General features: G+C 47.2%; 1 protein-coding gene across 7 annotated transcripts in view; it reads right to left on the minus strand.

Moving 5' to 3' along the window:
• The window catches only part of SHOC1 (shortage in chiasmata 1), a 642525-nt gene that overhangs the window by 141483 nt on the left and 483137 nt on the right, over positions 1-17905 (minus strand). For all 7 annotated transcript variants that reach the window (XM_063914688.1, XM_063914690.1, XM_063914693.1 and 4 more), the window contains one exon: positions 12714-12783. In XM_063914688.1, the coding sequence (XP_063770758.1) occupies positions 12714-12783 (70 nt within the window). The remainder of the gene's footprint in view (positions 1-12713; positions 12784-17905) is intronic.

The following is a 17905-nucleotide window of genomic DNA, read 5'->3' on the forward strand; positions in this document are numbered from 1 at the left end:
GCCTATTTGCAGTAAGCAACAAACAAATACAAAGCTACACAGTACTGGCTAACTTTCAGGAACTGACTAACCAACAAAGATTCAGCAGCATCTGCTTACCCTGAGAAGAGGCCTTATAAAGCAGGTGCTGTCCACGCCCCACTTAGACCTCACAGACTGTGAGCACAAAAACCAGCACCGGATCCCCTGCCGTGCACAGAGCCTATAACCACTGCACAGCAAAAGACCCGAACCGGAGTATCAGCTGCGCTCAGGTTACTCCGCTAGCACTTGTCTCCCGGTTGCCATGACGACGTGGCAGCACAGGGCAGGAGACCCTAACAGGTAGCTGTGTGAGTAAGCTAAGCGACCCTAGTGGCCGACACAAACACCTGGCCCATCTAGGAGTGGCACTGCAGTGTCACGCAGGATGGCCCTTCCAAAAAACACTCCCCAAACAGCACATGAGGCAAATAAAAATGAAAGAAAAAAGAGGTGCAAGATGGAATTGTCCTTGGGCCCTCCCACCCACCCTTATGTTGTATAAACAGGACATGCACACTTTAACCAACCCATCATTTCAGTGACAGGGTCTGCCACACGACTGTGACTGAAATGACGGGTTGGTTTGGACCCCCACCGAAAAAGAAGCAATTAATCTCTCCTTGCAGAAACTGGCTCTACAGAGGCAAGATGTCCACCTCATCATCATCCTCCGATATATCACCGTGTACATCCCGCTCCTCACAGATTATCAATTCGTCCCCACTGGAATCCACCATCTCAGCTCCCTGTGTACTTTGTGGAGGCAATTGCTGCTGGTCAATGTCTCCACGGAGGAATTGATTATAATTCATTTTAATGAACATCATCTTCTCCACATTTTCTGGAAGTAACCTCGTACGCCGATTGCTGACAAGGTGAGCGGCGGCACTAAACACTCTTTCGGAGTACACACTTGTGGGAGGGCAACTTAGGTAGAATAAAGCCAGTTTGTGCAAGGGATCCAAATTGCCTCTTTTTCCTGCCAGTATAAGTACGGACTGTGTGACGTGCCTACTTGGATGCGGTCACTCATATAATCTTCCACCATTCTTTCAATGGGGAGAGAATCATATGCAGTGACAGTAGACGACATGTCCGTAATCGTTGACAGGTCCTTCAGTCCGGACCAGATGTCAGCATCAGCAGTCGCTCCAGACTGCCCTGCATCACCGCCAGCGGGTGGGCTCGGAATTCTGAGCCTTTTCCTCGCACCCCCAGTTGCGGGAGAATGTGAAGGAGGAGATGTTGACAAGTCGCGTTCCGCTTGACTTGACAATTTTCTCACCAGCAGGTCTTTGAACCCCAGCAGACTTGTGTCTGCCAGAAAGAGAGATCCAAGGTAGGTTTTAAATCTAGGATCGAGCACGGTGGCCAAAATGTAGTGCTCTGATTTCAACAGATTGACCACCCGTGAATCCTTGTTAAGCGAATTAAGGGCTCCATCCACAAGTCCCACATGCCTAGCGGAATCGCTCTGTGTTAGCTCCTCCTTCAATGTCTCCAGCTTCTTCTGCAAAAGCCTGATGAGGGGAATGACCTGACTCAGGCTGGCAGTGTCTGAACTGACTTCACGTGTGGCAAGTTCAAAGGGCAGCAGAACCTTGCACAACGTTGAAATCATTCTCCACTGCGCTTGAGACAGGTGCATTCCACCTCCTATATCGTGCTGAATTGTATAGGCTTGAATGGCCTTTTGCTGCTCCTCCAACCTGTGAAGCATATATAGGGTTGAATTCCACCTCGTTACCACTTCTTGCTTCAGATGATGGCAGGGCAGGTTCAGGCGTTTTTGGTGTTGCTCCAGTCTTCTGTACGTGGTGCCTGTACGCCGAAAGTGTCCCGCAATTCTTCTGGCCACCGACAGCATCTCTTGCATGCCCCTGTCATTTTTTTAAAAATTCTGCACCACCAAATTCAAGGTATGTGCAAAACATGGGACGTGCTGGAATTTGCCCAGATTTAATGCACACACAATATTGCTGGCGTTGTCCGATGCCACAAATCCACAGGAGAGTCCAATTGGGGTAAGCCATTCCGCGATGATCTTCCTCAGTTGCCGTAAGAGGTTTTCAGCTGTGTGCGTATTCTGGAAACCGGTGATACAAAGCGTAGCCTGCCTAGGAAAGAGTTGGCGTTTGCGAGATGCTGCTACTGGTGCCGCCGCTGCTGTTCTTGCGGCGGGAGTCCATACATCTACCCAGTGGGCTGTCACAGTCATATAGTCCTGACCCTGCCCTGCTCCACTTGTCCACATGTCCGTGGTTAAGTGGACATTGGGTACAGCTGCATTTTTTAGGACACTGGTGACTCTTTTTCTGAGGTCTGTGTACATTTTCGGTATCGCCTGCCTAGAGAAATGGAACCTAGATGGTATTTGGTACCGGGGACACAGTACCTCCAACAAGTCTCTAGTTGGCTCTGCAGTAATGATGGATACCGGAACCACGTTTCTCACCACCCAGGATGCCAAGGCCTCAGTTATCCGCTTTGCAGCAGGATGACTGCTGTGATATTTCATCTTCCTCGCAAAGGACTGTTGGACAGTCAATTGCTTGGTGGAAGTAGTAAAAGTGGTCTTACGATTTCCCCTCTGGGATGACCATCGACTCCCAGCAGCAACAACAGCAGCGCCAGCAGCAGTAGGCGTTACACGCAAGGATGCATCGGAGGAATCCCAGGCAGGAGAGGAATCGTCAGAATTGCCAGTGACATGGCCTGCAGGACTATTGGCATTCCTGGGGAAGGAGGAAATTGACACTGAGGGAGTTGGTGGGGTGGTTTGCGTGAGCTTGGTTACAAGAGGAAGGGATTTACTGGTCAGTGGACTGCTTCCGCTGTCGCCCAAAGTTTTTGAACTTGTCACTGACTTATTATGAATGCGCTGCAGGTGACGTATAAGGGAGGATGTTCCGAGGTGGTTAACGTCCTTACCCCTACTTATTACAGCTTGACAAAGGCAACACACGGCTTGACAAATGTTGTCCGCATTTCTGTTGAAATACTTCCACACCGAAGAGCTGATTTTTTTGGTATTTTCACCAGGCATGTCAACGGCCATATTCCTCCCACGGACAACAGGTGTCTCCCCGGGTGCCTGACTTAAACAAACCACCTCACCATCAGAATCCTCCTTGTCAATTTCCTCCCCAGCGCCAGCAACACCCATATCCTCCTCATCCTGGTGTACTTCAACACTGACATCTTCAATCTGACTATCAGGAACTGGACTGCGGGTGCTCCTTCCAGCACTTGCAGGGGGCGTGCAAATGGTGAAAGGCGCATGCTCTTCACGTCCAGTGTTGGGAAGGTCAGGCATCGCAACCGACACAATTGGACTCTCCTTGTGGATTTGGGATTTCGAAGAACGCACAGTTCTTTGCGGTGCTTTTGCCAGCTTGAGTCTTTTCATTTTTCTAGTGAGAGGCTGAGTGCTTCCATCCTCATGTGAAGCTGAACCACTAGCCATGAACATAGGCCAGGGCCTCAGCCGTTCCTTGCCACTCCGTGTGGTAAATGGCGTATTGGCAAGTTTACGCTTCTCCTCCAACAATTTTATTTTAGATTTTGGAGTCCTTTTTTTACTGATATTTGGTGTTTTGGATTTTACATGCTCTGTACTATGACATTGGGCATCGGCCTTGGCAGACGACGTTGCTGGCATTTCATCGTCTCGGCCATGACTAGTGGCAGCAGCTTCAGCACGAGGTGGAAGTGGATCTTGATCTTTCCCTAATTTTGGAACCTCAACATTTTTGTTCTCCATATTTTAATAGGCACAACTAAAAGGCACCTCAGGTAAACAATGGAGATGGATGGATACTAGTATACTTATGGATGGACGAGCGACTGCCGACACAGAGGTAGCTACAGCCGTGGACTACCGTACTGTGTCTGCTGCTAATATAGACTGGATGATAATGAGATGAAATCAATATATATTATATCACACTAGTACTGCAGCCGGACAGGTAGATATATTTATTATGTAATGACTGATGACGGACCCGCTGGACACAGTCAGCTCAGCAGCACCGCAGACTGCTACAGTAAGCTACTATAGTAGTATGTATAAAGAAGAAAGAAAAAAAAAAAACCACGGGTAGGTGGTATACAATTATGGATGGACGAGCGACTGCCGACACAGAGGTAGCTACAGCCGTGGACTACCGTACTGTGTCTGCTGCTAATATAGACTGGATGATAATGAGATGAAATCAATATATATTATATCACACTAGTACTGCAGCCGGACAGGTAGATATATTTATTATGTAATGACTGATGACGGACCTGCTGGACACAGTCAGCTCAGCAGCACCGCAGACTGCTACAGTAAGCTACTATAGTAGTATGTATAAAGAAGAAAGAAAAAAAAAAAACCACGGGTAGGTGGTATACAATTATGGATGGACGAGCGACTGCCGACACAGAGGTAGCTACAGCCGTGGACTACCGTACTGTGTCTGCTGCTAATATAGACTGGATGATAATGAGATGAAATCAATATATATATATATATAATATCACTAGTACTGCAGCCGGACAGGTATATATATTTATTATGTAATGACTGATGACGGACCTGCTGGACACTGTCAGCTCAGCAGCACCGCAGACTGCTACAGTAAGCTACTATAGTAGTATGTATAAAGAAGAAAGAAAAAAAAAAACCACGGGTAGGTGGTATACAATTATGGATGGACGAGCGACTGCCGACACAGAGGTAGCTACAGCCGTGGACTACCGTACTGTGTCTGCTGCTAATATAGACTGGATGATAATGAGATGAAATCAATATATATATATATAATATCACTAGTACTGCAGCCGGACAGGTATATATATTTATTATGTAATGACTGATGACGGACCTGCTGGACACTGTCAGCTCAGCAGCACCGCAGACTGCTACAGTAAGCTACTATAGTAGTATGTATAAAGAAGAAAGAAAAAAAAAAAACCACGGGTAGGTGGTATACAATTATGGATGGACGAGCGACTGCCGACACAGAGGTAGCTACAGCCGTGGACTACCGTACTGTGTCTGCTGCTAATATAGACTGGATGATAATGAGATGAAATCAATATATATATATATATAATATCACTAGTACTGCAGCCGGACAGGTATATATATTTATTATGTAATGACTGATGACGGACCTGCTGGACACTGTCAGCTCAGCAGCACCGCAGACTGCTACAGTAAGCTACTATAGTAGTATGTATAAAGAAGAAAGAAAAAAAAAAAAAACACGGGTAGGTGGTATACAATTATGGATGGACGAGCGACTGCCGACACAGAGGTAGCTACAGCCGTGGACTACCGTACTGTGTCTGCTGCTAATATAGACTGGATGATAATGAGATGAAATCAATATATATATATATATATATATAATATCACTAGTACTGCAGCCGGACAGGTATATATATTTATTATGTAATGACTGATGACGGACCTGCTGGACACAGTCAGCTCAGCAGCACCGCAGACTGCTACAGTAAGCTACTATAGTAGTATGTATAAAGAAGAAAGAAAAAAAAAAAACCACGGGTAGGTGGTATACAATATTATATATATATTATATACAATTATATATATATATATATATATATATATATATATTAAACTGGTGGTGACTGGTGGTCAGGTCACTGGTCACACTATCAGCAACTTGCAAGTAGTACTCCTAAGCAGACAATCACAATATATATTATACTGGTGGTCAGTGTGGTCACAATGGCAGTGTGGCACTCTGGCAGCAAAAGTGTGCACTGTACGTTATATGTACTCCTGAGTCCTGCTCTCAGACTCTAACTGCTCCCCACTGTCAGTGTCTCCCCCACAAGTCTGATAATATACAGTCACACTATCTATCACTTCAGCAAGTAACTAGTACTCCTCCTAATGCTCCCCAAAATTACTACTGTGTCTCTCTCTACTGTCTCACTCTCTTCTCTATAAACGGAGAGGACGCCAGCCACGTCCTCTCCCTATGAATCTCAATGCACGTGTGAAAATGGCGGCGACGCGCGGCTCCTTATATAGAATCCGAGTCTCGCGATAGAATCCGAGCCTCGCGAGAATCCGACAGCGGGATGATGACATTCGGGCGCGCCCGGGTTAACCGAGCAAGCAGTAGCGGATCTTGCCACGGGCAAGCAGTACTTTTGCCCGGGGCGCCGCCTTCCGGAGGGCGCTGGCGCCATCCGGAGGGCGCCGCACCATGGCAAGATCCGCCACTGCTGTGCCCTCCGCTGCCCGCTGTGTCCCCCCGGCTCCTGCGGCTCTGGTCCCGTGAAGGGAACTAGACGCGTAGCGTCTAGTTTCCCTTCGCAAAGAGGACCATTACTGAGCGGTGCGCGATGACGTCATCACGCAACGCACAGCAAAGGTCCTCTCCGCGAAGGGAACTAGACACTACGCGTCTAGTTTCCCTTCGCGGAGAGGACCTTTTGCTGTGCGGTGCGCGATGACGTCATCGCGCACCGCTCAGCATTTAAGCGGCGCTTCTGCTGTACAGGGGGCGTGACTGACCACGCCCCCTGTAGTAAGCCACGCCCCCATTCCCTGCCCGGGGCGCCGAGGGCATTCGAACCGGCCCTGCGAGCAAGGCGGGAAGATCCGAGTCGCTCGGACCCGTGTAAAAAAACATGAAGTTCGGGCGGGTTCGGATTCCGAGGAACCGAACCCGCTCATCCCTAGTGAATAGGTCGAATGTGGATTCGACCTTAAATTGACGTTTATTCGACAAGTCGGGAAATCTGACTTGAATTGAATGCTGCCCATAAGGGGGGGTACACACGGAGAGATCAGTGCTTAAATTCTAAGCAATCTGACCAGATTGCTTAGAAGTTAAGCATGAATCTCTCTGTGTATCCCCTATAGCGATAGCAATACGCAATCCCGCGTGACGCTATCGCCCGTGCTAGATTGGCCGCTGGGTGAAATGAGCGGCATCCCCTCCCCCCCCCCCCCCCCCCTCCCGTTGCTCAGCACACATCGCGCTGTGCTGAGCAGGGGGAAGAAATGTGTGCTGAGCGGCCACTGATAGATCGCTCAGCACACATTTCTGGGGAAATCTCCCCGTCAGTACTGGCCAATAGTCTTCTAGTCAACTGTCACTAATGTTTGTGTTTAATTTAAAGAGATTGCCATTATATTGAGCAGACACACATCTTGTGACAAAGATAATGTTTTGTTATCTGTAACTTGACCTCTTCTAACTTGTTAACACAGATAACAAAACATCTGTGTCACAAGATGTGTGTCTACTCAAAATAATGGCAATCTCAAGAAATTAAAGACAAACATTAGTGACAGCTGAGTAAAAGACTATGGGGGGTATCCTATTAGCTGCGGTCAATTACCACTGCTAATTATATCGCCGGGTCGGGGTGGGGGGGTCTACTCTATTAGCCCATGATAAGATGGCGCAAGACGCGGCTTATCTGTGCTTTTGTTTCACCTGCCTCAGGCAGGAGAAAACACATTTCCCGGAAACAGCCCTGTGCTGTTTATACCAAGAACACACAGATTTAATTGAAACCTGCGTGGTTTTTGTGAGAAAAGGAGAGTTGTGGTAGACTTACCTTCGATAACCCCTAAGGCAGAAGTTCTCAAACACGGTCCTCAAGGCAACCCAATGGTCCAGGTTTTAAGAATATCCATGGATCACCACAAATGGCTGAATCAAATTGCCTGAGGTACTAATTAAGTCACCTGTGCCCAAACATGGATATACTTAAAACCTGGAACATTAGGGGGCCTTGAGGACCGTTTTTTGAGAACCTCTGCCCTAAAGGGTATATTTACTAATGTTCGATTTTGGGTTTTTGCTGATTTTACATCTGATTTTGAAATGTGGAGGTTTACTAAAAGGAAAATCGAATGTAAAATCGAATATAAAACCAAATCCCATTCAAAATCGAATATTGGCAAAACATAGGTACTTTTACATAGAGGAATATAGGATCCCCTGATTTACTAACAATCGATTTGAAAATTAAACACAAAATTGACATACAAACATCCAAAATAATAGACTAAGAGCCTAATTCAAGGTTGATTGCAAAATAAAATTTTCCTCTAATGGGCAAAACCATGTGCACTGCAGGTGTGCAGAGAGAGATTTGGGTGGGGGGTGTTCAAACTGAAATATAAATTGCAGTGTAAAAATAAAGCAGCCAGTATTTACCCTGCACAGAAACAATATAACCCACCCACATCTAACTCTCTCTGCACATGTTATATCTGCCCCACCTGTACTGCACATGGTTTTGCCCATTAGGGAAAATGTTATTTTGCAATCAACTTTGAATTAGGCCCTAATAGCAGACAGGTGAGGTTAGCTTCCAACAACATTCTATTCCCCAAACCTTCATTATAATGCCTATAAAAGTAGAGATGATGGACGCTACAGTATGTCAATATTTTTGCAATTGAACAATTATTGGTAAATTACGCATACATATGCTTCACACTGTGCATGCAGCAAAGTCTAATAGGGATGATGCTTGCAGCGCTTACCTTTATGTAGTGTGATTGACAGTCAGGCACCGTTTGTGGTCGTGGAGTGATGGCAAAAACGCATGCGTGTTGCGGGCAATTTTGGGGTGTGTCGCTGGATGCCATACTCAAGAAGTGTGTCTCTGGCATCTCAGATCAGGCTGCCATGCTACGTGTCTCTTGATTTAATAGAGCTGATCATTATCGAAGGATGTGTGTGTGCCGTGGGAATGTTGCTGTGCCTTTGTGATTGCTCCGCTGGGCGTCTCTGTACTTTAAGGGCCTGCTGTTTTTTTTTAAATAATTTCGCTCATCCTCAACGTGCACAATCGCAGCTGCAATCGCCATAGCGACTGTCAATGAATCAAGCCAGATACTAATAATACTGTAAAGCAGTGACATGCGGTGAGGTCAGTGGCTGGGGAGGCACTTGCTGTTATCCAACCGCCCCCCCCCCCCTCCAGCCCCCATAAAAGAAAAAAAAAAGCGTAGAGTCCCCCTTGCATCACTAAAACCAGCACCAGGCAGAACCAGCCAGGGGGGGATAATGCCATAGCAGGGGAGACACTCTGTTTGAGGTCCCCATTCCATAACATTAACACCCCCCAAACCAGTCAGCCCAGGGTTGGCATTCCTCAGAAAGTGGGGACCCTAAAAATTTAAGAGGAGTCCCCCCCTCCTGAGCAACAACCAGCACTGGGATGATAGCCCAGTGCTATGCCCCTCACCCCTGGTGGCAGTGGGTGCGGAGTTCATGCTATAATATTGTTCTTTACAGGTGGCCTACAGGTCCCAGCAAGCCCGCCCCAGCATGCCAGCACTTGGAGAACCACAAGTGCCAGCATGCCGGACATTAAGGGGCCCACTGGCACCTGTAGTCCACCTGTAAATAATAGTAATATTGTTCTTTACAGGTGGCCTACAGGTCCCAGCAAGCCTGCCCCAGCATGCTGGCACTTGGAGAACCACAAGTGCCAGCATGCCCGGACATTAAGGGGCCCGCTGGCACCTGTAGTCCACCTGTAAAAAAAATATTAAAATAAATACAAGACACAGTTTTAAAATAAAATGTATTATTCAGGGTCTTCACCTCGGAGGTGGCGGCCTTTAAGCTCTTTTTCATAGCCGCCGCCTGCCCAGGGTTTCCGACGTCTTCCTCCGGCGTCTTCACCTGGGAGGCGGCGGCCTATAAGCTCTTTTGCATGGCCTCCGCCTGCTCAGGGCTTCCGGCGTCTTCACCTAGTGGGCGGCGGCCTTTAAGCTCTTTTGCATAGCCGCCGCCCATCCAGGACTTCCACGGCGTCTTCTATCTTCAGGAGCTCTTCACTGCTCCTCCGCCGCCGTTGGACTGACAGCCGCTGCCTCGCGCTGACTTATATAAGTCAGCCTGAGGGGGCGGGGCGATGATGCGACGAGCCATGATTGGCTCGCGGCGGCCATCTTTAATTTAAAAAATGACACTGTGGCGCCATTTTTTAAATGGGTACCGCTTCGCTGCCAAACTCTGCAGAATGGCAGGCAGGGATCTCGGATCCATGCCTGCCGCCACTGACGCCCGCACCGCCACCGCATCACGCCACGTCCCGCCGCCCACATCTCCGCCACCCGCAATCTCCGCCACGTCCCGCGGCATTCGCCCGCACCCAGTGAGTGATGGCAGCGGATCCAGTGACGGATCCGCTGGCCAATCACATCTGGCATCACTGACAGGGGCGTGCTTTCATGGGTTGAAAGCATGTCCCTGTATGACAGCGGCACTTTAGTAGGTGCCGTTTTCCAATATATTTTCAATGGACTTTTACTTCCCAAGGCTTGGCCCCGCCCCCACCCCTGCCCGCCCCCCGTTCCCATTCACAACAGGAGGCATTACTGTCGGTGCCTCCCAAACCCATTCTTGGAGTAAAAATGATTTGATTAATATAAAGGAGATACTTATGACACAGAATAGGTGTCATAAGTATCTTCTTTGTATTATTTTAATCATTAATGACAGGGGAGGCACTGCCTCCCCTGACTGCACGTCCCTGCTGTAAAGGCTCTATGTGACAGGTCCAAATTACATGATTTTAGATGCTTTTTTTAATCAATATTAAAAGAAAACAAGAAACACTTCAGTATTTGTGCACATATCTGATAAAAAAAAGGGACACAAACATGTGTTTCACTGTGGCTGTAGGAATTATGAGATGGAAGCAGTGCACATCTCTCCTGCATCTTTGGATTCCCCGCCCCCAAGTAGTAACAAGCTGTGACTTACAGATCACTGTGTGCAATGATACAGGACCCATTCTGCACATACACAGAATGGGTCCTTTGCATGCGCTTGTGCCCCATCATCGGAGATGTACGCAAACCAGAATTAGAGGAACCACAGCAGCTTCTTGCATGTGTTATATTTGGCCCAACAAAACATAGGGAAGTGTCTGTTCTATTTCATTCCATTTTATATTCTATTGTATGTATATGTGATTTTATGATAGATTTTGAAATGGATATCTTAATCCGAACACAAAATCACTAGTCCAAATCAACACACATTGAATTCAATTTTGAAATTGATTTCAAAATCGAATGTTAGTAAATGTCGATGTGCTTCAATTTCAGACCTAAGGGTCTGATTCAGATATGGAAGCAATGCTGATGTTGTACTGTCTGTCACTGTGCATGTGTATGTGTCAGCCTGTGCAGGAGCTGCAAAGGTCTTACGGTTGTGGTGAGGATTTTCTTGCAAAGTGAGTGACAGCCGGGAGCATTTGTGGGCAGTAACGGGGGTGTGGCCAATCAAATGCAGGCATGTCGCAACTGTGTCAGGTGGGGGGGGGAGTGTTGTTACAGATTGCAACACCGAATCCATACGCACTTAAAATGGCTCCAGCATCTTACTTTCGATGGATATGCTTCGTAACCATAAGGTTACTCAGAAGGTGGATTATCATTTGCATCCAATGTCTGCATCTTTGTACACAAGTGGCGGATATCAGACACTTGGGTGTACTGAGCCGCAGCTGCAAAAGCATTTGCCTACATCTCTAAATCAGGCCCTAAGTCTACATACATACAATATTGGGATGTACTGTAGTCAGGATCCCAGCGGTCACTATGCCAATGACTCCTGATGGTGAGTATCAGGGTTAATTTTAGGGCTAGGGATTAACTGGAGAGTTAGGGTTAGTCTGTCGAAAGGGACGGTAAGGGTTAGGCAGTGAGAGGGGTGGTTTACGGCAGGAGTAGCCAACCCTGGTCCTCGAGAGTTACTAACAGTTCATGTTTTCCAGGCCACCTGTGAATCTGTAGAATGCTTTTGTTAGGAATGAATGCACCACGTTTGAAAATGTGACAGTTAGTAATGACCACACCTATGCACCAGCTAGGTGGTCTGGAAAATGTGACAGTTAGTAATGACTACAACTGTGCACCAGCTAGGTGGTCTGGAAAATGTGACAGTTAGTAATGACTACAACTGTGCACCAGCTAGGTGGTCTGGAAAATGTGACAGTTAGTAATGACTACAACTGTGCACCAGCTAGGTGGTTTGGAAAATGTGACAGTTAGTAATGACTACAACTGTTCACCAGCTAGGTGGTCTGGAAAATGTGAACTGTTAGTAGCTATTGAAGACCGGGTTGGCTATCCCTGGTTTACGGTTAGAGCTAGGGTTAGAATACTCGCCTAGATCAATCGCCATTTTTCTGTTGGAATTTTGACCGTCGGGATCCTGATCACTTTCATTTCATACCCAACCCATATCTATTAACTGAATGACAAAAACAAATAATATGTGACAAAAAAAAGTTCACGTGCAATTCATTTTCAGTATTTGTTAAATTTAGTAATTATAAAAAGATAAGGCAAAAAAGTAAGGTTTGCTGTATTTTGTTGGGACATGGAAAAAAAATCAAATGAACGTTTTTTATATTTTATATTCCTTACTCCCAGTCTGACAGGAGAGTAGAAGATGCTACTGCTCTGTCGCTGCCCCACACAAAGTAAGAACTGGGAGCTGGAGGATCAGGGAGAGGAGCCTAGAGGAGTGCACAGGAACAGCTTTTATTATACTGACTAGAACCAAAGTCACCTGGTAGTTAAAATTAATCTATTATCTTTTAGCTTCAACCGAGTCACAATGATATCACATCTTCATATTATCTATAAAAATAACTTAATTTGGGCTACTTACCTGTTTAACACAGATTTTGGATCCACAAATGTAGTTTCACTAGCAGGACATAAACCAATTGCCTTTAGCACTGTCAAAATGACAAACAATGATATACAATAGAGTAGTACTTTAGGAATAGTTTATACAGTAGTTTGAAGGTGTGAGACCTGTTTATACCAGCAGTTCCCCAAATTTGTTAAATCACAGCGCCCTTGAGTATCAGCATTTTTTGTACAACACCCCTAGGATAAAAGTTTTTATTGATAAATTTGTCACAAAAATAATAAATTAAGTAAATTGTGCCTACCTGTCATCCTTAGGGTCAGTTATGTGGTGGTGTACAGTTATGCTTCTGACTGTCCACATGTGTTATGATTGGCAGCCACCAGCACTGATTCTGCCTATCACATTGACGATAAATAGTTTGATTTGGTCCTGGACCGCCAACCCGAGGCACCCCTGTAAGAGCCTTGCGGCACCCCAGAGTGTCTAGGCACGCTGTTTGGGAACCACTGATTTATGCTATCAAATGCATTTACTCTTGCTTGACAACAATGATCATTATAGCCATCTCAATTTATAAAGTGATTACAATATGATCTGTATTTCAAGCTCCTTGCTTGCAATGTACCTAATGGGTTATACACATTTCTGTACACACACACATATAATAAGAATTTACTTACCGATAATTCTATTTCACGTAGTCCGTAGTGGATGCTGGGGACTCCGTCAGGACCATGGAGATTAGCGGCTCCGCAGGAGACAGGGCACAAAAGTAAAAGCTTTAGGATCAGGTGGTGTGCACTGGCTCCTCCCCCTATGACCCTCCTCCAAGCCTCAGTTAGGATACTGTGCCCGGACGAGCGTACACAATAAGGAAGGATTTTGAATCCCGGGTAAGACTCATACCAGCCACACCAATCACACTGTACAACCTGTGATCTGAACCCAGTTAACAGCATGATAACAGCGGAGCCTCTGAAAAGATGGCTCACAACAATAATAACCCGATTTTTGTAACAATAACTATGTACAAGTATTGCAGACAATCCGCACTTGGGATGGGCGCCCAGCATCCACTACGGACTACGAGAAATAGAATTATCGGTAAGTAAATTCCTATTTTCTCTGACGTCCTAAGTGGATGCTGGGGACTCCGTCAGGACCATGGGGATTATACCAAAGCTCCCAAACGGGCGGGAGAGTGCGGATGACTCTGCAGCACCGAGTGAGAGAACTCCAGGTCCTCCTCAGCCAGGGTGTGCCCCTGACCAAGTAGCAGCTCGGCAAAGTTGTAAAGCCGAGACCCCTCGGGCAGCCGCCCAAGATGAGCCCACCTTCCTTGTGGAATGGGCATTTACATATTTTGGCTGTGGCAGGCCTGCCACAGAATGTGCAAGCTGAATTGTACTACACATCCAACTAGCAATCGTCTGCTTAGAAGCAAGAGCACCCAGTTTGTTGGGTGCATACAGGATAACAGCAAGTCAGTTTTCCTGACTCCAGCCGTCCTGGAAACCTATATTTTCAGGGCCCTGACAACATCTAGCAACTTGGAGTCCTCCAAGTCCCTAGTAGCCGCAGGTACCACAATAAGCTGGTTCAGGTGAAACGCTGACACCACCTTATGGAGAAACTGGGGACGAGTCCGCAGCTCTGCCCTGTCCGAATGGACAATCAGATATGGGCTTTTGTGAGACAAAGCCGCCAATTCTGACACTCGCCTGGCCGAGGCCAGGGCCAACATCATGGTCACTTTCCATGTGAAATATTTCAAATCCACAGATTTGAGCGGTTTAAACCAATGTGATTTGAGGAATCCCAGAACTACGTTGAGATCCCACAGTGCCACTGGAGGCACAAAAGGGGGTTGTATATGCAGTACTCCCTTGACAAACTTCTGGACTTCAGGAACTGAAACCAATTCTTTCTGGAAGAAAATCGACAGGGCCGAAATTTGAACCTTAATGGACCCCAATTTGAGGCCCATAGACACTCCTGTTTGCAGGAAATGCAGGAATCGACCGAGTTGAAATTTCTTCGTGGGGCCTTCCTGGCCTCACACCACGCAACATATTTTTGCCACATGTGGTGATAATGTTGTGCGGTCACCTCCTTCCTGGCTTTGACCAGGGTAGGAATGACCTCTTCCGGAATGCCTTTTTCCCTTAGGATCCGGCGTTCAACCGCCATGCCGTCAAACGCAGCCGCGGTAAGTCTTGGAACAGACATGGTACTTGCTGAAGCAAGTCCCTTCTTAGCGGCAGAGGCCATGAGTCCTCTGTGAGCATCTCTTGAAGTTCCGGGTACCAAGTCCTTCTTGGCCAATCCGGAGCCACGAGTATAGTTCTTACTCCTCTACGTCTTATAATTCTCAGTACCTTAGGTATGAGAAGCAGAGGAGGGAACACATACACCGACTGGTACACCCACGGTGTTACCAGAACGTCCACAGCTATTGCCTGAGGGTCTCTTGACCTGGCGCAATACCTGTCCAGTTTTTTGTTCAGGCGGGACGCCATCATGTCCACCTTTGGTCTTTCCCAACGGTTCACAATCATGTGGAAGACTTCCCGATGAAGTCCCCACTCTCCCGGGTGGAGGTCGTGCTGAGGAAGTCTGCTTCCCAGTTGTCCACTCCCGGAATGAACACTGCTGACAGTGCTAACACATGATTTTCCGCCCAGCGAAGAATTCTTACAGTTTCGCCATTGCCCTCCTGCTTCTTGTGCCGCCCAGTCTGTTTACGTGGGCGACTGCCGTGATGTTGTCCCACTGGATCAATACCGGCTGACCTTGAAGCAGAGGTCTTGCTAAGCTTAGAGCATTGTAAATTGCTCTTAGCTCCAGTATATTTATGTGGAGAGAAGTCTCCAGACTTGATCACACTCCCTGGAAATTTTTTCCTTGTGTGACTGCTCCCCAGCCGTTCAGGCTGGCATCCGTGGTCACCAGGACCCAGTCCTGAATGCCGAATCTGTGGCCCTTTAGTAGATGAGCACTCTGCAGCCACCACAGAAGAGACACCCTTGTCCTTGGAGACAGGGTTATCCGCTGATGCATCTGAAGATGCGATCCGGACCATTTTTCCAGCAGATCCCACTGAAAAGTTCTTGTGTGAAATCTGCCGAATGGAATCGCTTCGTAAGAAGCCACCATTTTTCCCAGGACCCTTGTGCAATGATGCACTGATACTTTTCCTGGTTTTAGGAGGTTCCTGACTAGCTCGGATAACTCCCTGGCTTTCTCCTCCGGGAGAAACACCTTTTTCTGTACTGTGTCCAGAATCATCCCTAGGAACAGCAGACGTGTCGTCGGAGACAGCTGCGATTTTGGAATATTTAGAATCCACCCGTGCTGTCGTAGAACTACTTGAGATAGTGCTACTCCGACCTCCAACTGTTCTCTGGACCTTGCCCTTATCAGGAGATCGTCCAAGTAAGGGATAATTAAGACGCCTTTTCTTTGAAGAAGAATCATCATTTCGGCCATTACCTTGGTAAAGACCCGGGGTGCCGTGGACAATCCAAACGGCAGCGTCTGAAACTGATAGTGACAGTTTTGTACCACGAACCTGAGGTACCCTTGGTGAGAAGGGCAAATTGGGACATGGAGGTAAGCATCCTTGATGTCCAGGGACACCATATAGTCCCCTTCTTCCTGGTTCGCTATCACTGCTCTGAGTGACTCCATCTTGATTTGAACCTTTGTATGTAAGCGTTCAAATATTTCAGATTTAGAATAGGTCTCACCGAGCCGTCTGGCTTCAGTACCACAATATAGTGTGGAATAATACCCCTTTCCTTGTTGTAGGAGGGGTACTTTGATTATCACCTGCTGGGAATACAGTTTGTGAATTGTTTCCAATACTGCCTCCCTGTCGGAGGGAGACGTTGGTAAAGCAGACTTCAGGAACCTGCGAGGGGGAGACGTCTCGAACTTCCAATCTGTACCCCTGGGATACTACTTGTAGGATCCAGGGGTCCACTTGCGAGTGAGCCCACTGCGCGCTGAAACTCTTGAGACGACCCCCCACCGCAGCTGAGTCCGCTTGTACGGCCCCAGCGTCATGCTGAGGACTTGGCAAAAGCGGTGGAGGGCTTCTGTTCCTGGGAATGGGCTGCCTGCTGCAGTCTTCTTCCCTTTCCTCTATCCCTGGGCAGATATGACTGGCCTTTTGCCTGCTTGCCCTTATGGGGACGAAAGGACTGAGGCTGAAAAGACGGTGTCTTTTTCTGCTGAGATGTGACTTGGGGTAAAAAGGTGGATTTTCCAGCTGTTGCCGTGGCCACCAGGTCCGATGGAGTCCAGGATGGACCGACCCCAAATAACTCCTCCCCTTTATACGGCAATACTTCCATGTGCCGTTTGGAATCTGCATCACCTGACCACTGTCGTGTCCATAAACATCTTCTGGCAGATATGGACATCGCACTTACTCTTGATGCCAGAGTGCAAATATCCCTCTGTGCATCTCGCATATATAGAAATGCATCCTTTAAATGCTCTATAGTCAATAAAATACTGTCCCTGTCAAGGGTATCAATATTTTCAGTCAGGGAATCCGACCAAGCCACCCCAGCGCTGCACATCCAGGCTGAGGCGATCGCTGGTCGCAGTATAACCCCAGTATGTGTGTATATACTTTTTAGGATATTTTCCAGCCTCCTATCAGCTGGCTCCTTGAGGGCGGCCGTATCTGGAGACGGTAACGCCACTTGTTTTGATAAGCGTGTGAGCGCCTTATCCACCCTAAGGGGTGTTTCCCAACGCGCCCTAACTTCTGGCGGGAAAGGGTATAACGCCAATAATTTTCTATCGGGGAAAACCCACGCATCATCACACACTTCATTTAATTTATCTGATTCAGGAAAAACTACAGGTAGTTTTTTCACACCCCACATAATACCCTCTTTTGTGGTACTTGTAGTATCAGAAATATGTAACACCTCCTTCATTGCCCTTAACATGTAACGTGTGGCCCAAATGGAAAATACGTTTGTTTCTTCACCGTCGACACTGGAGTCAGTGTCCGTGTCTGTGTCTGTGTCGACCGACTGAGGTAAATGGGCGTTTTAAAGCCCCTGACGGTGTTTGAGACGCCTGGACAGGTACTAATTGGTTTGCCGGCCATCTCATGTCGTCAACCGACCTTGCAGCGTGTTGACATTATCACGTAATTCCCTAAATAAGCCATCCATTCCGGT

Source organism: Pseudophryne corroboree, chromosome 1, assembly GCF_028390025.1.
Source record: "Pseudophryne corroboree isolate aPseCor3 chromosome 1, aPseCor3.hap2, whole genome shotgun sequence".
NCBI lineage: Eukaryota > Metazoa > Chordata > Amphibia > Anura > Myobatrachidae > Pseudophryne > Pseudophryne corroboree.